Consider the following 24,700-nt stretch of genomic DNA (forward strand, 5'->3'; position numbering starts at 1 on the left):
ACCATGGATGACAGGGGAAATTGTAAGCTTACTCAAAAGGAAAAAGGAAATGTACGGTAGGTCTAGGCACCTACAAATTGATGAAGACCTTGAGGAGTATAGAGAAATTAGGAAGGAACTTAAACGCAGAATTAGGAAGGCTATGAAATGTGTTTAAGCAACAGGGTCAAGGAGAATCCCAAAGTTTTATGCACCTGTTAGAAGAAAGAGGGTAACAAGGGAAAGAGTAGGCCCACTCAAGGACAAAGGAGGGAAGTTATGCGCGAAGCCACAGGAAGTGGGAGAGATCCTTAATGAGTACATTGTATCAGTATTCAAGGACATTCAGTAATCAAGGAGAAGGACATGACTGATGTTGAGATCAGGGATGAGTGTGTGAATACTCTAGAGAATGTCAATGTATCAAAGGAGGAAGTTTAAGGTATCCTAAATTGCATTAAGTTGGATAGGTCCCCAGGGCCAGATGGGATCTAGGAGTATCATGGAGTACAAGAGTTGGCAAGCCACGTTGCAGTTATACAAAAGCCTTGTTAGGCTGCATTTGAAGTAATGTGTGGGGTTTTGGTTGCCACAGTACGAGAAGGATGTGGAAGCTTTGGAGAGAGTGCACAGAGGATTTACCAAGATGCTGCCCGAGGGCATTGGCAATGAGGATAGGTTAAAAAGACTAGGATTGTTTTCACTGGAAATTATGAGAGGCATAGATAGGGTGGATAGTCAGAGGTTTTATTCCAGGGTTGACGTTTGAATAACAATGGGGCAAAGGTTCACAATGAGTGGGGGAAAGTTCAAGGGGGTACAAGGGAAGTTTCTCACACAGAGAGTGGTAGGAGCTTGGAACGCACTGCCAAGAGGACGTGGTGGAAGCAGTCACATTTGTAACATTTAAGAGGCATCTGGATGGTTACATGAATAGAGGGGGAATAGAGGGATACAGACTGAATAAGGGCAGAAGGTTTTATTTAGTTTAATTAGGGCATGATGATCGACACAGGCTTGGTGGGCCGAAGTGCCTGTTCCTGTGCTGTACTTTTTTGTTCTTCTTTTGTTCAGAGGATGATGGCCTGTTCTTTTTCTTGTCCTTGGGCGTTTTCGCACCGGATCCAGTTCTTCCTGCCTAGCCTTGGACCAGATGGCACGTACCGAACCATAGCCTGCCTCTTGCACCTGGAGCATCTTGGGAGAAATTCATCCTCTTCTTCAGGCGGTAAAGGTGTCGAGGCTGCAGTACCTGCTGTGTCCATCTCAAACTCCAAGTTTCTTTGACACTATATAGAGGTCTAGAACCTACGGGTTCTGACAGTCTTTCTGGCTGTTCTGAAAGGTGTGTATGTTTGTTCCTACCCAGTTTGTAAATTTGCAGCATTTATGGGTCCACATGATTGTTCAGGGCTGCCTCAGCTAACCGAATTTTGTACGTCATGGGACCTGACCTGACGTTGTCTATGCCTCTTACCCATGCAGGGCCATTTCTGTGGTTTTGGCACCAAACTTTGTTTACTTCAGGGGACAATCTCTTTTCTTTAGAGGAGTCTTGTGTCTGTCATTGGCGTTCCTAATGCCATTTCAACCTCCGCGCCCCCTCTTCACCACACCCCACCACCCCAAGTCCAGGAAGATCAGATTTAACCTGGTGCGGTGTCTTCTCCCCAAGAACAACTCTGCTGGAGTTTTCCCTGTTATTGCATGAAGGGGGGTCCGATAAGCAAATAGCAACTGGAATATTTTGGCATCAAGTGAAGCTGAAAGCTGTTTATTTAAGCATGCCTTCAAAGTTTAGGCTGCTGTTTCTGCCAGACCATTGGACTATGGATGGTATGGAGCTGTTCTTATATGCCGATTGCCATTTAACTTTAGGAAGTACTCAAATTTCCTGCTGGTAAATGATGGCCTGTTGTCTGAGACCAACACTTCCAGGAGCAAAAGATGCTCACAGGTTTTTTACTGACATCCCCATGTTGGACGAATGAACTGTACGTATGTCCAACCACTTTGACTAAGAGCATCCACAATGTCTAAGAATGTTGAGCCCATGAATGGGTTGGCATAGTCGACATGTCGACACGTAGCCAAGTCCAGGGTTTACTCAGCCATTCCTGCGAATGTGGGGGACTTGCTTGGTGGCATTTTTGTCCTTGTTGGCACTCTGGGCACAATTCACCAATGCAGCTATGTCTGCAGCGAATACTGACCACCAAACATAACTTCTCACCAACATCTTCATTTTGGATACTCCTGGATGCCCCTGCTGGAGTTTAGCCAATATCTGGCAGTGACCTTTGCTCCCCTTAATAAAATGCCATCCTCTGCAATGATCTGATATCGTCGGGTCCAGAAAGGTTTCCTTTTGTGATTGCAATGGCACTTTTGATTCCCCCATCACAATCAGCTATTTTGGTTTAGCCAGGACCGGATTTTCTTTGCATCAATAGTCTGATATTGTTAGTGGTGACCAGAAGAGTGTCCACAGAACTTAAAACTAGAACAGACTCTTCCAGTGGCACCATCACCGCTGGTGTATCTGCCAATGGAAGGTGGCTCAAGGCATCCACGTTTGCTACTTGGCCTGCCAGGTCATGACCTATCATCTTGTAATTGCACACACTTAGAATGAGAGCCCATTACTGAATTTGACCTGAAGCTATGGGCAGCACAGCCTTTGAGTATCCCGAGCAGGAGTTTGTGATCTGTTACTGTTACAAATTTATGGGTGTTGGTGGAACTTCCTCACACCAAATATGACTGCCAAACCATCCTCCTCTGTCTGGACGTATGTGTGCCCTGCATCAGCCAAAGTGCTGGAAGGATATACTATTGGGCATTCCACTCCATTGGGCCATTTGTGAGCCAATGGTATTCCAATACCATATGGGAAGGCATCGCATGTCCACTTCCGATCTCGCTTGGAATTATAGTGTGCCAATACTTTAGACAATGATAGCTGCTTCTTCGCTTCTCTAAAGTCTTGGCTACATGACCATTTCCAAGACTGATCCTTTTTCAGTAGCAGATGTAAGGGTACCAGGACGGAGGCCAGGTCGCGTATGAACTTTCCTTGATAATTCAGGAAAGATGTAAGCTCCGGTACAGACTGGGAGCTGGGGCACCTTTGATTACCCTCGCTTTATCTTCCAACAGGTGTAACCCAGTCTTATGGACTCTCTAACCCACATAAGTCACTTCTAAGATCTACTCCCGTTTTGGAGACACTTCTAAGGACTATGCCCAAGTTCTCTAAGTGATCCTTATTGGTCTTCCCTAATATTAGCACATCATCCAGATAAATGGCAACCTTGTAAAACGTTCTCCATTTTCTGCTATGTCTGCAATACAACACTTTCTTCCAATGAGGCCAACCAAGTGCCATAAGATGTCCCCTTCACATTAGGTTCCCGTACATGTCCTATCTGGGGGTCTGTTGCAGTACAGTACATATTGAGGGCACCACTTAATCCTTGGATTCTTTGCTTCACGCCCCCCATTTAATCCCAGCAAAGTTTCATGTTAGTATGGGCACTACAGAAAGGCAGTTACAATGACATTCGCTCACAGCTGATGATGAAAAGTGAACGTCTTTAAAAATATGATGATGTATTTACAATCATGTTTCACCCATACCACTTACATGCCCTCAGAAGGTGAGCACCAGTGGCAGAGCGACAGTGTGAGTATGTACATACATCTACTAGATATGGAATGTGCTGGACCTGGGTCTCCATGCATCCACCAACCTCTCTACTGAAGCAGCTAGACACACGCATGCCAGAGCTAGCACAGTACACATAGTATTGATGTCTCCTCCAACCTTCAATCCCATTTTCCAAGTGTCTCTGACAATCCTGCCTGCTGCTCCTGTGTCTAACTGTGCATTTGAATGAAGTTACTAATTGCCAACACCTCTCCTGCTGGGCTCTGGCAGCCCTCTCAATACTAGTGATTTTTGGCATTTCCTCCTCAGCTAGCCGCAGGCATCTACCAGTAATCTGCTCACCAGAATATGCTCCCAAGTCTAATCTAGCTAGAGTATCCACCAATATATCACTATCTGAGCTGTTGGAAGATGCAAGAGACAGCATAATTGGCGTTTTCTCTGAGGGATCTGTGGGTTCTTCCTCAGAAGTGCAGAAGATAATGTTTTGAGGGGCCGGTCTCTTCGGAGAGACTGTACAGATGCCACTGGTGCCTGTAAGATTGGAGAGAAAATGAGTTATAAGTGTGGAAGTTTGGTTATGTTAAGATTGTGCTTGTTGTGCTGTTATGGGAGAGCAGTATTTTTATTGCTGGTGAGCACAAGAGCGGTGCCCATAGAGGCATGTGCATCAACAGTAAGAATTCTTCGTTCCAAAGCGTAAAATTTCACAATGTCATTTTTGCCTGTACTTGTACTTACTAGTGGCACTGCTGAACATGCAGCTTATGATCCTGCAGCTTATGATCCTGCATCTTTGATTTTGAAGTACTGCGTACCTGATTCTGCAAATCTATCATCCATTTGGGAAATATTCTTTAACTTATATCTAGAATGAATATTAAGAGCCAGAAGCTTTTTAACTCAAATAGAGTCAATGTGAGGTAGCGTAGAAAAGATAGCGGTAACCTGTTCAGGTAAAGTGGGGAGTTTATTGACCTTTTTCCTCCACGGAGCATACCTAAATACAGTCGAGACCACACTGACCTGGTTTGAAACCTCACAGCAGGCAGGCAGCATTTGGTGTTACGGCCTCCTCTGCCAATCCTGGACGTAGTGGTCTACCCTTCTGTGTGACCCTGTCCATGCAGACTTCCAGCTCCCTGTCCGCAAAATGGAGTGCCAATTTTCTCTTCTCTGTCATCTCTGGGGCAAATATTACAAATCATGCAGGGCATCTCTGACATCTGGGTGTGCAACCGCCTTTTAAAGGTGATGCAGTTGCTAAGGATGATGGTCTATTCCAGGATGAGAAGGGTGCTATTGGGGCATGATCAGTAGCTAATGAGCCAAGTCGGGGACAATAGTGTGAGAAAGCTGGAGAAATCCTCCATGAACTTGATAGAAATGTGGCTTAGCCAAATTTGGTGACATTCAGTGCTGAGTATCTCCACCTTGCCACAAGTTGCTGGCCATCTTGCAACACATACTGTTTAACATGTCAATATTTATTTAGCAAATTCTGGCTGTTCTGTTGCCCAACAAACAAATTGTACCAGGTTTTCTGAATTTGTATTTTATTTGTTGGCAAGTTGCTATCTATCAACGAACACATGCAACACCTTCTCCCCAGCCTCAGTTCTTCCTGCTTCTCCACCTTGTGTTCATATTGGAGGCCACATAGCTCCAGCAATAAAAAGACAGATAGATAACCTGTTCCCATCCTCCCATCAAAGCGCTTAAGGAATTACTTATGTTGTCTCTTATATCTTTGTATATCAGTATGCTTTTTAAAAAAAAATTACAAAATGTCAACAATAATAGCATATTTTATATAATTATTATTGATGACTAGGGCCGAAACGTATCTGAGCAGGTTGCTATGATACAGCAAGTTGAACAGTACAATGCCACCGTGTCAGCAGAGCAACATATTACCACCTCTGTGGAGATTGAGAAAACAAGAGAAGAACTTTACCAACTCTTTGGGCATGGAGACGTGGTACGTTTTACTTCAGGAATGTTAAAGAATAGGCCATCATATGAAATGAGTATGTTAAACTAACCCATCTATTGACATTTAATAACACTTGTATTGATTTAACAATGTTTGAGTTAACAACCTGTCAAAATGACCAGTGGAGTGATCTTTTTTGCACTCAATTATTGTTTGGTAGACAACTAAGCAGCTACATTTCACTTGCTTGCCTCTTTGTGCACCCATCACTGGGAGCAACTGATTTGAGCAGAAACTTGAAGTCAGCAAAAGGTTTTTCAGTACTTGCTACATTACTTAGTATAGATTTTTGCAAAGTAAAACAATTGTAGGAGGAATCAAATGCATTCAAAAGATATTAACCAGCAATTAACCTGCAAATTTTGTTGACTAGGTTTTCTCCTGCTGTTATGTATTCAGCTTGTATTAAGTAGGCTCAACTGGCTGAATGGCCTACCCCTGCTCCTATTTTCTGTGTTTGAGTGTTCCATTTGGGAGGTTATCAGAGATTCTGGTTGCTGGATCATTCTGGTTTGTATGGTGCCAGATAACAAAAATTTTGCTATACCTGAAACAAGCACTCATATAAATTTGAAGGAATAAAAATCAGACTAAACAATGCTTGCTTTGTGTGTATACATGCCTTAGGTTTTCATCAGCAAAGATGTTGCCAGACATTTTGGGTTTAATTCGGCATCAGAAGCTGTAAAAGGACTTTACAACCGAGTAAAGCCAGGGTAAGTACAAGAGGAGATCTGAAATATAGGGCAACAAAAACAGAAATTGCTGGAAAAACTCAGCAGGTGTGGCAGCATCTGTGGAGAGAATGCAGAATTGACATTTCAGGTCTAGCAACCTTTCTTCAGAACAGCAGCATGTGGCTCAGTGGTTAGCACTGCTGCCTCACAGCGCCAAGGATCCAGGTTCAATTCCACCCTCGGGCAACTGTCTCTGTGGAGTTTACACGTTCTCCCCGTGTCAGCGTGGGTTTCCTCCGGGTGCTACGGTTTCCTCCCACAATCCGAAGATGGGCAGGGTAGGTGGATTGACCATGCTAAATTGCCCATAGTGTTCAGGGATGTGTAGATTAGGTGGGTTATAGGGGGATGGGTCTGGGTGGACTTGTTGGGCCGAAAGGCCTGTTTCCACACTTTAGAGATGATGAGAGCAGACTTCCACAGATGCTACCAGACCTGCTGAGTCTTTCCAGCAATTTCTGTTTTTGTCTCTAATTTCTGTTTTTGTTTCTGATTTCCAGCAGTTCTTTGTGTTCTTTTTTCCTGAATTCAAGGGCATTTTTGTCACATTCCACCACCATTAATAGAATTTTAAAGATGAACATTTGATGTAACTTTAGGGCTTTAGTACCATTCCGCCACCTGCCTTCAAGGCCATTGCAGCTAGCCTCTATGTTCAAGCATCTGCAGCAGTGTGAACATGGAATTTACCTTAGCGGAGCCTGATGTAAAACATGCAGAATTAGGTGGAATATACAGTGGACTAGCAGGTCATTCGGGCAAACCAATCCAAATCAATATTTAGGCTAATCCTGATCCTTCGTCCAACTATTCGAGTGTAACTCATTCCCTTTTCCCTCATGTTTATCTATGCATCTGTCTCATTCATTCCATTTCACTTGTCCTTGTGTTACAGCATACCACATTGTTTGGGTAAAAAGTTTCTTCTGAATTTTTAGTGATTATCTTATATTGCTCTTCCCCATAAGTGAAAACACTGTTTGCTAACTTCATCCCTCAGCCTTCTCTTTTTGAGACAAGAGTAAGATAGTTATTAGTAGAAAATTAGAATTTATAGAATTTATAGAATATTTTGGACATGAGATGAAGGAGTGGAGTGACCTGGAACCTGCTGTCTTTAAGGGTGTTGGAAGGAAATTGATTAGCATTTGAAGGAAATAAACTTGCGAGGTTATGAAGATGGGGAGAGATGAGAATGACTAGATTGCACTACAAAGAGTTGGCATGGATGATGGCTGAAAGTGCTATATCTATGCTGTAATAAATTTGTGATTCTATGAGTGAAATCTTACCATATTTGAAGATTTTGAGCTTGGGACCAAAAGCAAATCCTGGCCACACACCTATATGAACTTACCAGACATAGCAAATCAATAGTCAATCTTTAGTTTGCTGTCCTGAAATTGAACAGTCACCCAGCTCATGGGAAAGCCTTCAGCTTTGACCTGCAGCCAGCCCCATCAGAAGAGGAGGGCACTGCTATGGCAGGCAGGAGAATGTAAGGGTGCTTACAGATTGAAGAGGCCTTCAGGTGATGAATTTTTAAAAATACTTAAGACTTGGCTGCCAGGCCATATTTGTGGAGGGGCTGGCCTATAGCCTTATTTCAGAAAATATGCTGACAGGGAATATAAGCAATGGAAGGTTCAGATCCCCAGGTCAGCTGCTGGCAAGAATTCCCCACCCCGCAGCTGGGCTTCACCTTCAGTGGGTGTCCATCCACTGCCTAGAAGCACCCAGTGACCCCACTCTGCCAGGAAGTGAGCAGTTAAATATTCTGAGGAAGAGTCACTGAACCTGAAACATTAACTCTGTTTTTTTCCTTCACAGATGCTGCCGGACCTGCTGAGCTTTTCCATCAACTTTGTTTTTGTCCTGATTTACAGCATCCACAGTTCTCAGTTTTCAGTTAAATATTCAAATTGACTTTCCATCGCTGCTTGGCACCGATGCTCCCACCTCAGTTTTGGCAAAATTGGCAATGAAAGGGAACTCATCAGCCTACCATTCCAAAACCCTCCAGTCCTATTTTCTCTAGAAATAACCAGCATGTCTTGGTTTTTTGTGGTTCTATTAGCCTGAATTTTTAAGCATGTCTAGCAGCAATCTCTTTGTTTCTGATACTCTCAGTGCCCATTATTTTGATTAAGCTCTTCCATCAATAATTGCCCTTCCTCAAATGTAAATGAAATGACCATTGAAAACACAAAATTACACTATTATGACCGGTAGACCTGATTGTCTTTTTGATCTTTAGTGCTTACCTAATCTGTGCCTGGGCTGAGAAGGGAGCTGATGCAATGGGTCCTGATGGAATCTTTCATTCAAACGCCTTTCCCCCTGAAAATGTTGTGGATACCCTTGGAGCAGGAGATACATTCAATGCAGCTGTATTATTTTCATTGTACAATGGTAGGTCTATCTTTGATGATTTGATACATTTGTCTTTTTGTGGTGGATGTGCTATGATTGTATTTTATTGACACTAAGTCAACCTCCAGGTGGGTTTCCTCCGGGTGCCTCGGTTTCCTCCCACGGTCCAAAGATGTGCAGGCTAGGTGGATTGGCCATACTAAATTGCCCAGTGTTCAGGGATGTGTAGATTAGGGGGATGGGCCTGGGTGGGATGCTCTGAGTGTCGGTGTGGACTTGTTGGCCTGAAGGGCCTGTTTCCACACTGTTGGGATTCTATGTAAAAAATATTGAAAAAAATAAACCTTAAGAAAAAAAGTTTTCTCCAAAGATAATCTCATTTGACTTGCTGCACATGTGCCTTAGGGATTGCATTATTCTAACGTTTGTCAAGATAACTAATAGCTTTTTAAAATGTATTCTCCACAGTGATGCCCATATGTTTTTTTTAATCTTGTGAATTCACAGTGTTACAGTGTACGAACACATTCTACCAAAGTCAGTTAGGTTGTACATCCTGAACTTGTGAGTGACCACGATGAATGAAAATTTAGCCTGACACTCTTTGCTGTGTATTTCCCACAGGCAAATCTATTCAGGAATCGTTGATATTTGGTTGTCAAATTGCAGGGAGAAAGTGTGGAATTCAAGGATATGATGGAATTGTCTGATTGGAGAAATGAATATTCACTGAGCATAGAAACTAAGGAACCTGGATATTCTTGCAACCATCTGATAGGTGAATACATAAAAATGGTTTTGATGATTTCCTTTGATTTTGAAACAAATAAGCACAATTATTTGATTTTCAATTTATTAAGGAGAATAGTTAACAGAAAAAGAGAAAAGCTAATTTCACTGGTTAGAGAGTCAGGTGTTAATTGCATATTAATTGATGGTGGGAATTGACTGAAGATTCATTTGTGCACCTTTATGTAGGAACCTATGGAATTGTTGAGTTGGAAGGTGCATATTGGTAACATGTATCTCTGCAAATAAATGGTTCTTAAAGCATGTAAAGATTTCCTCCAGTCTGATCCTTCACTGTCTGCCTTTCTGGAATATAAAGTCAGACCCTTCAGGGACAAGATTAATTTAACATGCAAAGGATCATAGAAATTTGAAACTCTCTTCTTCAAAGGGAATTGGTGGTAGATCAAGACTAAATTTAAATCTGTCGTCCAAAGATATCAATGATCTCAAAATTGTAACAGAAAGGAGGTATATGGAGTTAAGATTCAGATCAGCTGTGATCACTTTGAATGGTGGAACATGGAGGGGCAAAATAGCCTGCTACTTTTTTCCATTCACAGGACGTAGGCATGGTTGGCTAGGCTAGCATTTATTACCCATCCCTAATAGCTGATAAGGCAGTGAACCACATTGCTGTGGGTCTGGAGTCACATGTAGGCCGGACCAAATAATGACATTAGTGAACCAAGTGGGTTTTTCTGACAATTGACAATGGTTTCATGGTCATCATCAGACTCCTAATTCCAGATTTTATTTGAATTCAAATTCCAACATCTTCTGTGGTAGGATTTGAACCTGGGTCCCCAGAACATTACCTGGATGTCTGGATTAACAGTTTAGTGATAATACCACTAGGCCATTGCCTTCTGTATTATATTGTTTCCATATAACCCTTCATGTGAGAACATAGGAATTGTTAAAAGAAATAATATTATAGTCAATCTAATATACCTTCTACGATCCTAGAAATCACATGATACAGCAATAATGAAATTATTGACCAATCGTATCAGTCTGCAACTGACCCAGACATGGGGTATGGAAAGTCCCCTGTCCCAGAAAGATTTGGTAATCATTGTTCTGAAGTCATCTGTTCATCTCAAACTTTCTACTCTAAAGTTGAATATATAAAGATGAAAATGAGTAAATCCATAAATTTGGTCTCGACCTAATTTTGCAATGGAATGACTTGACTCTTGAAAATGAGGTTGCTATTTCAGACATGGGTGATCAATTAATTACATGGTTTTGTGACAACAGTTCGCCATTTGTAAAACTTGTATTTTAATAAGATGGAGGCTTACAGTGAATATTGGTAAAATTTGTTAACCAGGGACTATTTGGTAGAAAGAACATTTCCCAATTCTGAAGAAGGGTCACCGGACTCAAAGTATTAACTTTACATTCTCTCCACAGATGCTATCATATCTGATTTTTTGCTCAATTTTCACAGGTGCCAGAATTGGTCATCAATCATTGCTGAGAAATCATAAAAAACATTTTGGTACCTTAGAGCAATGGCTACGACTGGGATTAGCATCTTGGACAGAGTGCTACAGTAGTACAAGGCAGTAGACTGGTTAAGTGAGTTTGGTAAATCAAAAGCAAAATACTAGGGATATTGGAAATCTGAAGTAAAAACCTGCTGGAAATACTTGGGTTAGGCAGTATCTGTGGAGAGAGATACAGAGCTAACATTTCAAATCAATGATCTTTCATCAGAACTGGGAAAAGTTTAAAAATGCAATAATGTTTTGCACTAAATGCAATAAGGGCAGCACGGTGGCTCAGTGGTTAGCACTGCTGCCTTACAGTGCCAGGTACCCTTGAGTTTGCACATTCTCCCCGTGTCTGCATGGGCTTCCTCCGGGTGCTCCGGTTTCTCCCACTGTCCAGAAATGTGCAGATTAGGTGGACTGGACATGCTAACTTGCCCACAGTGTCCAGAGATGTGTAGGACAGATCGATTAGCCATGGGGAATGCAGGGTTACAGGGATAGGATAGAGGGGTGGGTTTGAGTCTTCAGAGGGTCCATCTAGACTCGATGGGCTGAATGGTCTGCTTCCACACTGTTGGGATTCTATGATTGCCGTAATGAAGCAAACAAACAAACAGTCTCATTGTTTAGCATTGCTGCCTCAAAGCCAGGGACCCAGATTGGTTTCCAGTCTCTGGTGACTGTCTATGTGGAGTTTGCACATTCTCTCCGGGTGTGCCGGTTTTCTCCCACAGTCCAAAGATGTGCAGATTAGAGTGGATTGGCCATGCTAAATTGCCCAGTGTCCAGGGAGGTAGGTAATAAAAGGCAATGAGATCTTAAAAACAAGATATAGGGAGTTAGGATGCAAATTAAAAAGCATGCCTCAAAGTGTAGTCAAGAGCAGAGGAAACCTGTTTTCCACCTAACATTGGTCAAGACCTCTCAGGATCTTAGTAAGTCTTTCAACAAAGGTTCTTCATGGTAGGCTCATCGAGAAGATTACGATGCGTGGGATCCATGGTGACTTGGCCAATTTGATTCAGTTTTCTCCTTCACAGATGCTGCCAGACCTGCTGAGCTTTTCCAGCAATGTTGTTTTTGTTCTGGATTTACAGCATCCACAGTTGTTTCGGTTTCAATTTGATTCAGAATTGGCTTGTTCATAGAAGACAGAGGGTAGAGATCGAAGGGTGTTTTTTCTGGCTGGAGGTCTGTGACTAGTGGCATTCCGCAGGGATCTGTACTGGGACCTCTTCTCTTTGTAATTTATATAAATAACTTGATGAAAACAGATGCATGGGTTAGTAAGTTTGAAGATGATGCAAAGATGCAGGGGAGTTGTGGATGGTGTAGAAAGTTTTCAAAGGATACAGCTGGATATAGATCAGTTGCAGATATGGGTGGAGAAATGGCAAGAGCGAGGTTTTGCACTTTGAGAGATCAAATGTTAAGGGAAAGTATGACAGGACCCTTAACAGCATTGATGTACAGAGGGATCTTGGGGTCCTAGTCCATAGCTCCCTGAAAATGGCCACACAAGTAGACAGAATGATAAAGAAGGCATATGGCCTGCTTGCCTTTATTGGTCTAGACACTGAGTACAAGAGTCAGGAAGTGAAGTTTCAGCTTTACAAAAGTTTGGTTAGGCCAGACTTAGAAGATTGCATTCAATTCTGGTTGCCACACTACAGGAAGGATGTGGAGGCTTTTGAGAAGGTGCAAGAAAGGTTTACCAGGATGTTGCCTGGATTAGAGTGTAGTAGCTGTAAGATGTTGGACAAACTTGAACTATTTCTGCTAGACCATCGGATGCTGAAAGGCGGCCTGATAGAAGGATATAAAATTAAGAGACTGGTGGAAGGTGATTCATAGGGTGGATATTTGGGAGTCTTTTCCCCAGGGTGTCAAATGCTAGGGGGCATAAGTGTAAGGTAAGAGAGGGAAAATGTTTAAAAGGAGATGTACAAGGCAAGTTTTATTTAAAGAATAGAGGATTATAGGTACCTGGGTACCACTGCCAGGGCAGGCAGCAGAAGCATGAACAATAGTTTAAAAGGCATGCAGACAGAATCATGGTCAGACTGTGAACAGAAGAACATGGATCATGTGCAAGCAAATGGGATTAGTTTAGAATGGTCAGCGCTGAAATGAGAGACTGAAAGCTCTGTTCCTGTGCTGTATTGTTCTGTGTTCTATTAAAAGCCCTTCCTGCCACCAAATATGCCATGCGGGTATAAAACGCCTTCTCAAATATGCAATCATGAATAGTCTCAAGTATAATTTCTATTTTTGAGATCCTATTAATCAGGAATAGTCATCATAACTGGAAACTACACATACAAAAAGCAACATCAGGTAGATGCCATGGCAATTTTCATTATGGAAAAGTCACACTCAAAAGAGAGGTAACAATAAGTTACAACTTGATTTCCTAAACAGTACAAAAATGAATTTCATCAATACAATGCCTAAAGTCATCTTGCGCTTCTATAGAATAAATGTGGTTCAGAGAAAGGAGCTGCACACAGTGACTCCCTACAGCTGAAACTCTGATATTAATTGGATTGGTAATGGATTGGTGAATTTTAAAATTTCTTTCTGTTTCTACATGTGTTTGAACCAAGATCAGGAATGTACAAGCACTATATTAAATGGATAGTGTAATTTTTACATATAGTAATTGATGAGTTATTTGTAGTTAGTGGAGAAGTGATACAGCGATAGTATTGTCACTAATCTTGCAATCCAGAGCTTATGGTTAATCCTCTGGGGACATGGGTTCAAATCTTTCCAAGGCAGATAGTGAAATTCTAACTGAATTAATAAACATGGAATTAAAAGCTAGTCCAACTGTAACCATGAAATCATTGTCAATTGTGATAAAAACACATCTGGTTCAATAATGTCTGGCATACTTGCAACTCCAGACCCACAACAAAGTAGTTGATTTGCAACTGTACTCAGACTCAGTTGACTTAGAAAATTGAGAATTTGGACAGTAAATGCTGACAGCAGCATCCTTCCCATGAAAGACTAAAACAAGGCTTTAATTAAATAAAACAAGTCCAAGATATAACAAAACGTGGAGGCTATGGACAGAGTCCCTCTCAAGTTAAAATGTCTCCAACTTACTCTGCAGTAAGAAATAAAGAGAGGGGGAAGAATTTCCACCTAGATAGTACACCCCGGGGAAAACAGATGTTCAGGAATAGAGATGTAATGGATCAGGAGCCAGGCACCATGGGTTGAAAAAGAGATTGACATGGAGATTGTACCAAAAATTATCTTTTATTTATTCGTGGGATGTTGGCATCACCGACTAGGCAGCATTTATTGCCCATCCCTAATTGCCCAGAGGGCAGTTAAGAGTCAACCACATTACTGTGGGTGTGGAGTCACATATAGGCTGGACCAGATAAGGATGGCAGTTTCCTTCCCTAAAGGACATCAGTGAATCTGGTGGGTTTTTCCAACAATCAACAATGGATTCATGGTCATCATTCATTTTACATGATGGCTAAACAAAGCAAAAATGAGTTAAATTAGTTAAAATTCGTCACAGCAACACAATGTACAGAATCAAACAGCAGGTCAGAAGGCAATCATCTACTGGAAGGAACCAGACATAGTGGGAATTACTGAGACATGGATAAAGAATAATCAGTGCGGAGCAAAATATTACAAACTAAAACATTTTTAGAAAAGACTGAGATAAGGGACAGACAGCTGGAATACCAATGCTTCTTAGAATCACATTATGGATGTGGAAAGAAAAAACAGGATAATAGAGTCCTTACAGATTGAGAAAAGATAATAAAGGATTCATTACACTAATAGGTGTCCCTTACAGACTATCTATTTGTAGAAGGGAGGGGGGAGGAAAAATATGCAAAGGAGTAAAAAGAACTCCAAAATAATCATGGGGAATTTTAACTGCTCCACTTTTAACCGTACAGAAGAAGGGGTGAGAGGGGATAAGAGAACAGAGAAACTATAATGTGTGCTCGATTCCTACTCATCAAATATGTAAAAACTTCAACACAGGAAGATTTATTGATGGGGAACAAATTAGTGCAAAGAAGAGAAACTGAGGAACATCTAGGCAACAATGACTGTAATATAACATTCTTCTCTTGATATATTAGAGTGGATAAAAATATGACAAAAACCAAATTAGTAGATTGGATAAAATCTGATTTTGAGAGGCTGAGAATACAACTTGGGAAAATAAATGGGCAACTATTTTGGCAGACTGTTATTTAGAGGAACATTTAAATAGTGTTCAGAGTGCAGGAAAAATGTATTTTGCTAAAAGGAATGAATATACAAAGGGAACAACTGAGCAGTAGAAAAAAAAAGTGTATATTAAGAATGTAGATGGCGGAGGAATACAGGGTAATAGATTGAGATGAAATTTGGAGAGACGTCAAACAATTAGGTAGGCAAAGAGAAATAATCAAGGAATGTGAAACTAAACAGTGAAATACTTTACAGGTACATCAGTGTAAAATAGAAGATGGTGACGGAAATAAGACCGTTAAGGACATATTAAACCAAAAAGGTAATGACAGGACAAGTAGAAATTTTGAGTAACTATTTTGTTTCTGTGGTTACCAAATGGATAAAATGGGTAGAATTGACATTGGTTGATAAGATGAACAAGAAGATAATGCACAAAGTTTTTAAAAAAATGCATTTATCAATCTGAACAAAATTGATAAAACCCTAATAGATAGAGTCATCCAGCACTGCAACAGGCCCATTCAGCCGAACTCAGCCTTGCTGACCAAGTTTCCTAATCTAAACTAGTCACATTTGCCTGTTTTTGGCTCACATCCTTCTAAAGCTTTCCTATCCACATATCTATCCAAATGTCTTTTGTACCCACCTCTACCACATCGTTCCATATACTCACCACCCTCTGTGTGAAAATGTTGCCCCTTGGGTTAGTTTTAAATTTTTCCCCTCTCAGCTTAAACCAGTGCTCTCTAGTTTGAACTGCCCACCCTAGGGAAAAGACCTTGGTTATTCACCTTATTTATGCCCCTCATGATTTTGTAAGCCTTTATAAAGATATAATAACTGGTTGGATAAAGTTGTAGAGTCAAAGCAGTGTCAGACAGGTAACGCATTTCCTATTTTTGAGAAAGGCAACAGAATATGCCCAGGGAATTTTAGATGGGTCAACTCAACATCAATCTTAGGCAAATTCCTGATTCCTTTTTTCTGAAAGGAAAATTAGGACATCTAGAAATATAACAACTAAGCCAGTATGAATTTGAAATTTTTTTGCATAACCAACCTTAATTTATTTATTAGAACAACAAAACACAGACACAAAATCACAAGATTTAAAAAAAAAATCAAAAATACATTTGCAGATTTCCTAAAACAATTTACCAGCTGAAAGAACATAGGATTCTATACTCGTTTTGCTGACTATTTGGGCAGGCATCACTGAATGATTCAAAAATCACAGAAAGGTAGCCATTGCCTTTTCAGTGCTAGCTGTCTGCGAGAACAAGTCTGTTAAGTCTTACTTCTCTGCCTTTTCCCAATAGCCCAAACATTTTTTCAAACTTTTATTCAACTTCCTTATGAAAGTCATAACTGAATCTATTACTACTGCACTCCTTAGACAATACCTTCCAAATCTGCGAGTTCTATTACCTAAAAGAACGAGGGTAGCACAAGAAAGGGAACTGCCTGTACATTTCACTCCAAACCACAACCATCCTGACATCCAACTACATGGTATATCTATACAAACTGCAGTAGTTTAAGAAAATGGCACACCACGAGTTTCCCAAGGGTATCACACAAAAAAGAATTGTATTTTAATGTGAAGGAAAATGGTAGTGAGGCAAAAAACAAAGCAAAGCAATCAGATAATCTGAAAACTCAGGAAACAGGAGTTCACCAAGCTTTATCCAGTCTATCAATAAAAATGTCTGATCAAAATGATCATCAGGTCAGGAACGAAATTACAGATACGTAATTACTTATAACAATCCTATTTAAATGGCTTTAACGGCTCTGGAGAAGAGTTATTCTGGATTTGGAAACATTAATTGTTTCTGTCTCCATTGATCCTGCCTGATCTGCTGAGTTTCTCCAGCACTATTTTTAAATCAGATATCCAGCATCTGCAGTATTTCACTTATTAACAATTATGGTGCTCTCTTTTAATTTGTGAACTTAGTCTATAAACGTGGAACTTGTCCAACCCAGTCTGTGTAACAAAGATGCAAGATGACATATCAGGACTGGATACAAACCACAGGAAGCACAAGCTTCATCATTTCCTCGTTATTTTCCAAATTCTTGGTTGGTACATCTGCAGCTTTCATTTCAATATCTTCCCCATCTGCGAGATCAGGATAATCATCCCTCTGTGCACAGAGAAGTAAAATAAGAAAGTTCGCAAATAAATTTACAATAGTCTCTTGTACTGGAATGTGATTTGATTTCACTATTAGTCTTTCTACTTTGCTAATAAAATACAAAGAAATAACAGAAAGCAGATGTTTACAGGGTAGTTTATTCATCTTGCCATTTACCAACACTTTTCGAGCCCAGTTATCCTGTTTTGATTTCTATAGTGACTATGCTCTGTGTAAGTATGTTTGACAGGTGACAAGATGGAATATTGTGATTTAGGCCTTCACAGATTATGTTTTATTCGACTTCTTTGACACCATGTGGGCCAATGGTTAGAAGGATAATACTTTTAAATAGAAATCGTTAAGTTTGTGAAGACAAAGCTTGCTATTTGGGAATAGGAAACAAAACACGCGGGAGGCACAGAAATTCAAAGCATAATAAAAAAACCTTAGCATCAAGGTCACCATTGTCCAGACACAAGTTGTTTTCCTCATCACAGACATATCCAAGGTACTTGCAGAAGGGGACAAAATGTTGGAGATGGAATGGTAGTTGTAAAGACATAAGGGCGAAGAGTGGGATGATAGCTGAAGGAAGGAGAGAAAGTGTCTAAGAACAATTAGCCATTATAATTTCAGCAATCACAAGGAACTGAAAAGGATATTGATGGGCATAAGAACATAAGAAACAAGAACATGAACAGACCATATATGGCCAATCAATCCTGCACTACCTTCCAAAAAGATCATGGCTGATCCTGTGTTTCAATCCACTCCACTCTGGTCCCCTATCTGTGGATTTACAGACATCACACATCAGACCATATTGACTTCAAAAATATTCAGTGTTGGTGCATCCACAGCACTCCAGGGTAAAGAATTCCATAGAACATCAACCATTTTAGAGAAGAAATTTCTCATTGCAGTCATAAATCATCAGCCCCAGTTCTAAAATTGAGTACCCTTGATGTAAGTTTCCCACTGATGGAAAACATCTGTTTCTGCTCTGTCAAGTCTGATCATAATCTTAAACACTCCCAATGTAATCTTTCAGAGTGCTGCTCCTTCGTCAGGGGAAAAGTCAAATTGTGATTGCAAGTAAACCTGTTGGACTATAACCTGGTGTCCTGTGACTTCTAACTTTATTGGACACGTATTCTTGAGGCCTGGCGAGGGTACACAGTAGCCGGCAAGCCTATGAATCTAACACGGTACAGATTCAGGCCTACTATTTACAGGGCCCTTAGCTTGGAGCAGCAGCCGCCACGATGCAAGGATGGACACAGTAAAACAGGTGAACTGCAGGAATACCGCGGGAATCTGTTGACGTCAAAACTGGAGAAAGGTTCCGGATTGGCGAGCACTGAGCACCTCACCATTACTGGTAAACCCGTTCTTGTCTTACAGATTTAGAGCGGTGGAAACATTGTTACAGACAACTTTTTCAGAAGCTTAGTGATGGAGTAGGAAGTTGAAAAAATAAGTCTAATAATTCTAGTCAAGGCATTAGTTGTAAACTTGAGACGTCAGGAGAGGCCAGCTGAGTGAAATGTGTGACTTGTCCCATGTCAGGAGTCCTGGATGCTGTCAGATGCCTTTTAAATGTTGTAACTGTACTTGCCTCCACGACTTCCTCCTCCTTCTCCCTATAAGCACATCACCATCTGCATGAAATAGTTACCCTTCAGATCCTTTTTAAATCTTTCCCCTTTCACCGGAAACCCATGTCCTCAAGTTTTGGACTCACCCATTCTTGGAAAAAAATCCTTGGCAATTCAACCTATCCAAGCCCCTCATGTTTTTATACACCTCTATAAGATCACCCAGCCCATTCAGCTTCTCCTGATAACTCAAACCCTCCACTCACAGCAACATCCTCGTAAATGTTTTCTGCAACCTCTTGAGTTTAACAACATTCTTCCCACTGAAGTGCAAAAATGGCCTTGCTAACGTCCTATACAGCCACACCATTCCATCACAACTCCTAAACTCAGTGTTCTGACCAAAGAAGGTAAGCAGGCCAGACACCACCTTCACTGCTCTGTCTACCTGTGACTCCAGTTTCAAGGAACTACGCACCTGCACCCTAGTTCGACAACACTCACGAAGGCCCTGCCGTGAACTGGATAAGTCCTGCCCTGGTTTGCCGTACCAAAATTTACATTTATCTAAATTAAAATTGGGCTGCCAATCCTCAACCCATTGGCACATATGAATAATAAAGAAACGTCTAAATGGTGAGGTTGTAGAGCTCTGAGATTCAAAGAAATTTGGGTGTCCAAGTGCACAAATTGCAGAAGTTTAATCTGTAGGTATAGGAAGTAATCAGGAAAGCTAATAGTGTCATGTTTTATTCTGAGTAGAATTGAATGCAAGAGTAGGAAGGTTATACTTCAGTTATACAGGATGTTGTTAAGACTGCACATGGAGTGTAGTGCACAGTTCCGGTCATCGAACTTACGTTAACATGTTGCAAGCAGAGTAGGGTTATTAGACTAATACTTGGAATAATCAGATTGCTTTGGGAGAAGAATCAAGGCAGGCTATGTCTGTATCTTGTAGAGCTTAAAAGAGTCAGCAATGCCTTTATTGAAGTACATAGGATCCTGAGTGGACTTGACCTGGTGTAGATGGAAAAGATTTTTCCTCTAGATGGAGAATCTAGAATTAAAGGGTCATCATTTAAAAATATAGGATTGCTCATTTAAGGCAGAGTTGAGGATTTCTTTTTCTCTCAGAAGGTGACCACTTCTGGTTTATGTTTGAGACAGCAGACCCACCAACACAGAATTAGAATCCATTTGGGCCACTTTTTCTCCAGAGGTAAATGCAGAAGCAAACTGTTTGTAATCAAAATTTATGACCCTTAATGGTCATAATTTCCAAAACAATAACATTATTTTGTAGAATTAATGATGACAGAGAATTATCAAAGTAAGTGAATAAGTTATAACAGTCATAAATAGCATTAAAAATATTCAACTCACTGATAAGAAAAAGAGAGAATAATTTTGCGTACAACTTATCCAAACCACTGGCTGCTTTACATTTTACCCAAAACCTGGAAAAAGTTCTCCATACATGCATCTCTCACATTTACATTCAGAAGAAGTGCATTGTTATAATTTGCACTTGGATAGATGCCGGAGGACTGGTGGACAGCCAGCGTGGTAACTTTATTCAAGAACTGAGCAAGGGATCAATCTGAAAACTCCAGGCCAGTCATTCTAACCTCAGGTGGCAAGGAAACTATTGGAAGAAATTCTGAGGGACAGAATCAATCTGCATTTGGAGAGACTTCACCTGACGAAGAATCAGCACTCCTAAAGCTTGTAATTTCAAATAAACCTGGTGCCGTGTGACTTCTGATGTTGCATTTGGAGAGGCAGGGATTAACCAAGAACAGTCAGCACGGTTTTGTTAAGGGGGGTCACGTCTGACAAACTTGATTACATTTTTTGAGGACCTGACCAGGTGTGCAGATGAGGGCAATGTTTTTGGTACAGTTTTCTTGAACCTCAGCAAAGATTTTGATAAGATCCTGCATGGAAGACTAATAGCAAAGGTAAGAGCCCACGGAATCCAAGGAAATTTGGCAAATTGCATTCATACTTGGTTCAAAGATCCCTGCCATTTTAATTTAAACCCTCTCCAATCACACTTACGAATATTCCCACTACAATCTCAGTTCGAGTGTTGTCCAGGTGCAGCCTGTCCAGCTTGTACTGGTCCCACCTTCTCTAGAATCATGTCCCACAAATCTGCAAACCCTCCACTTTGTCCAATATATCTTCATCCATGTAATCATCTGATAAATCCTGCTATTTCTACTCTGACTACCTTTGAGGCCTCCTTTTTAATTTGCATTCTAACTCCGTATATCCTGCTTTTAGGTCTCATTCCCTTTTTATTACCAACCTCTTTGGTACTGATGTGTATCCCGATAACTGTCTGTCTACCCTTCCACCCCAGAATGTCCACTCTGCCAGAGTAGCCACTCTGTGAAAACCTTGACCATAGCACCCAGAAGGTAATATATCATCCTAGAATCTTGCTTGTAGCCACAGAAATGGCTCTCTATTCCCTTACAATCGACCACCTCACCGATTATGATGGCATTCACACATTGGGAATGCGGAGACATGGAGTGACAACACAGACAGCCGGCAATAGAGACAGATAAACAACACACTGAATTGAGAACAGAGTGAGACATAGAGACAACACAGTCATGGATACAATAGGGTTTACTACTGGTGTAATAAGGCTTTATTACACTGTGTTATGGTGTAGATGGATAGGGTTTATTACGGCGTAACAGAGCTTTATGAGGCTGAGTTAGAGTGTCGAATGATAAAGGTTATTACTGCTCTAATAGAGCTGCATTACATTGTGTTGAAGTGTAGATTGATAGGTTTTATTACTGATGTAACATAATGAAATAAAACTCTGTTATACCAGTAATAATGCCAATCAATCTACATTCAAACACAGGTGTAGTGTAACAAAGCTGTTACACCTGTAATTTACCTTATTAATCTGCACTATAACATAGGTTAATACAGCTCTGAGAAACCAGTAATAAAGCTCTGTAACAACAGTAATAAGCAATCAACACTCTAACACCGTGTAGTAAAATTCCGTTACACCAGTTATAAACCCTATCAACCTGCCCTCTAACACAGTAATACACCTCTGTTACACCATTAAAAAACCATAACAATCTACACTCTAACGCAGTGTAACAAAGCTCTGTTACACGGGTAATAAAATCAATTAATTGACACCGTAAAACAGTGTAATAAAGCTCTGTTACATCCGTAAGAAACCGTACCAATCTACAGTTGAACAGTGTAATAAAGGTTGGTTGGCTCGTCGAGCTGGTTTATTGTTCCGCAGATGTTTCGTTACCATGCTGGGTAACATCACCAGTGCAGCCTCTGATGAAGCGTCAGTGTGTTTTCCCGCCTGGTTTTTAAACTCTGGAGTCCCTTGAGCTGGATGGCCTCACTTCCAGTTTTCCTTCGTAGTGGAGTGTATATGGGGTCGAGTTCTATGTATTTATTAATGGCTTTCTTCATGGAGTGCCAGGCTTCTAGGAATTCCCGTGCCGGTCTCTGGTTAGCTTGTCCCAGGATTTTGGTGTTGTCCCAGTCGAATTGGTGGTTCTCCTTCTCCATGTGGATTGAGATGAGTGAGTATTGGTCGTGTCTTTTTGTAGCCAGTTGGTGTTCATGTACCCTTGTTGTTAGTTTCCTTCCTGTTTGTCCAATGTAGTGTTTCTCACAGTCTCTGTCATTGTATTCCTTGCTAGTGGTATGTCTATTGATGTAAATAGAGCAGTGACATCAAACGATATCATGGTCTCCTTGTCGCCTATCCTTATGTCTTTGATGGAGTTGAGGAATTCTTGGTCTGAGTGGATTGACTGGGGTGACTTGTTGACTAGGTGCCCGAGTCTCCGTTGTAGTTCCTTGGCTAATCTGTGTGATGGAGTGCCTGGTAGGGAGACTGTGGGTCTAAGGAGTACTTCCGGCTTGTGCACTTTTGGGGTGTGTTGGTTCCTTCGGGTTTCATTCTCAAGAAGTCTGCTTTGTTGATCTATCCTGCTTGTTTCAGTCTTTTTAGCGTGTAGAGGATTTTGTTGCCTGGTTGCGGTGTCAGGTCAGTATGTACTGGCCAGTATGTGTTTTCGTCGGCTAGCAGTACCTGTGCCTTGGAGATGTAGTACCTTTTATTCAGTATTACTGTCATGCGCCCTTTGTCTGTGGGTAGTGTTGTGATGTTCTTGTCCTTCTTTAGTCCTTCCAGGGCCTGTCTTTCCAATGTGTTGAGGGTGTTGAGTTCGCTCCTTCTGGTTAGTGTCGGGATTACTGTCTGTCTTATCGTTTGTTGTATTTCTTCGTTGATATTGTTGGTCCTTAGTGTGGCTTTCAGTGTGGCTAGGAATTCTGTTTTGTTGGCGTCCCTCTAGTTGTAGTTCAGTCCTCGGGTGAGAATGGCTTTTTCCGTGTCTGTCAGTTTCCTCTGAGAGGTTTCTTATCCAGGTGTCTGTTCTGTTGTTGTCGTTTTTGTGGGTAAGTGTGGCTAGCTTGTCTTGAAGGGTCTGTCTTTTCTTGGCTCTTGCGGTCTGTTGGCTAATGTTGATGGCTCGTTCCATGTCCGTTGTTCAGTCTTGATTGGTAGCTTCCAGGAATAAAGTTTTTTGGCAAGTAATTTCTCTGTTGTATCTGTGGAGCCAGTTGTGTGGGTTGTTTAGCATTATCCTTACCCTTGCCATTTTGTTTTGCTGTTTTGCAGGTTTGTGGGTTGTTGATGGGTGGTTTGTATCTCACACTGCGTTGTAATACCTGGTTCCTGAGGCATCCATGTAGGAAGTAGAGTTGTTCGCGGGTTGCGTGCTCTCATTTGGTGCAGTTTTCCCATTTTCGTGCCAATTTGAGCATGTTACGCCCGTAGGTCTCTAAGGTTTTGGAGTAGATTTGTAGCTCGCGTTGTGGCTGTTGAGGTTGGTTGGCTTGCTGAGCTGGTTTGTTGTTCCGCAGACGTTCCGTTACCATGCTGGGTAACATCGTCACTGCAGCCTCCGATGAAGGTTGGAAAACAAACCAACGCAACCTCAACACCCACAACCTGAGCTACAAATCTCCAAAACCATAGTGTAATAAAGCTCCATTACATCACTCATGAAACCTATCAATCTGCATTCTATCACACTGTAACAAAGCTGTGCTGCACCAATAATAATTCCCAACAATCCACACTCTAACCATGTAATACAGCTCTGTTACACCAGTAATAATCCCTTTCAATTTAAAGTCTAACACAGTGTAATAAATCTCTTTATCATGTAATAAACACCATAACAGTGTTGTAACACTCTATAACTGAAGTCATGAAACGTATCTGCATGCTAACACAGTACAGTAAAGCTCTGTTAGACCAGTAAAACAAACCCTATCAATCTATACTCACATAGTGTAACAAAGCTCTTACACCAGCGATAAATCCAAAAAAATTGACTGCATGATATAGTGTAATAAAGCTCTGTTGTTACATCAGTCATAAGACCCATCAGTCTACAGGCTAACACAGTGCAATAAAGCTCTGTTAGACCAGTAGTGATCGCTGTCTACACTCTATCACAGTGTAATAAAACTCTCCTATGCCAGTAATAATCTCTATCAATCTACATTCTAACTCAGCGTAATAAAGCTCTGTTACACCACTGGTAAATCCTATCAATCTACACTCTCACAGTGTAATACAGCTCTGTTACACCAGTAATA

General features: G+C 41.0%; 1 protein-coding gene across 1 annotated transcript in view; it reads left to right on the top strand.

Annotated features, from left to right (window-relative positions):
• The window catches only part of khk (ketohexokinase), a 28,162-nt gene extending 18,370 nt beyond the window's left edge, over positions 1 to 9,792 (top strand). The window contains exons 4-7 of the mRNA XM_048598398.1: positions 5,484 to 5,630; positions 6,273 to 6,361; positions 8,640 to 8,794; positions 9,380 to 9,792. Coding sequence (XP_048454355.1) covers positions 5,484 to 5,630; positions 6,273 to 6,361; positions 8,640 to 8,794; positions 9,380 to 9,465 — 477 coding nt within the window. The 3' untranslated portion in view covers positions 9,466 to 9,792. The remainder of the gene's footprint in view (positions 1 to 5,483; positions 5,631 to 6,272; positions 6,362 to 8,639; positions 8,795 to 9,379) is intronic.
• The last annotated feature ends 14,908 nt before the right edge of the window (positions 9,793 to 24,700 follow it).

This window comes from Rhincodon typus, chromosome 6 (genome assembly GCF_021869965.1).
Source record: "Rhincodon typus isolate 14 chromosome 6, sRhiTyp1.1, whole genome shotgun sequence".
Classification (NCBI taxonomy): Eukaryota; Metazoa; Chordata; class Chondrichthyes; order Orectolobiformes; family Rhincodontidae; genus Rhincodon; species Rhincodon typus.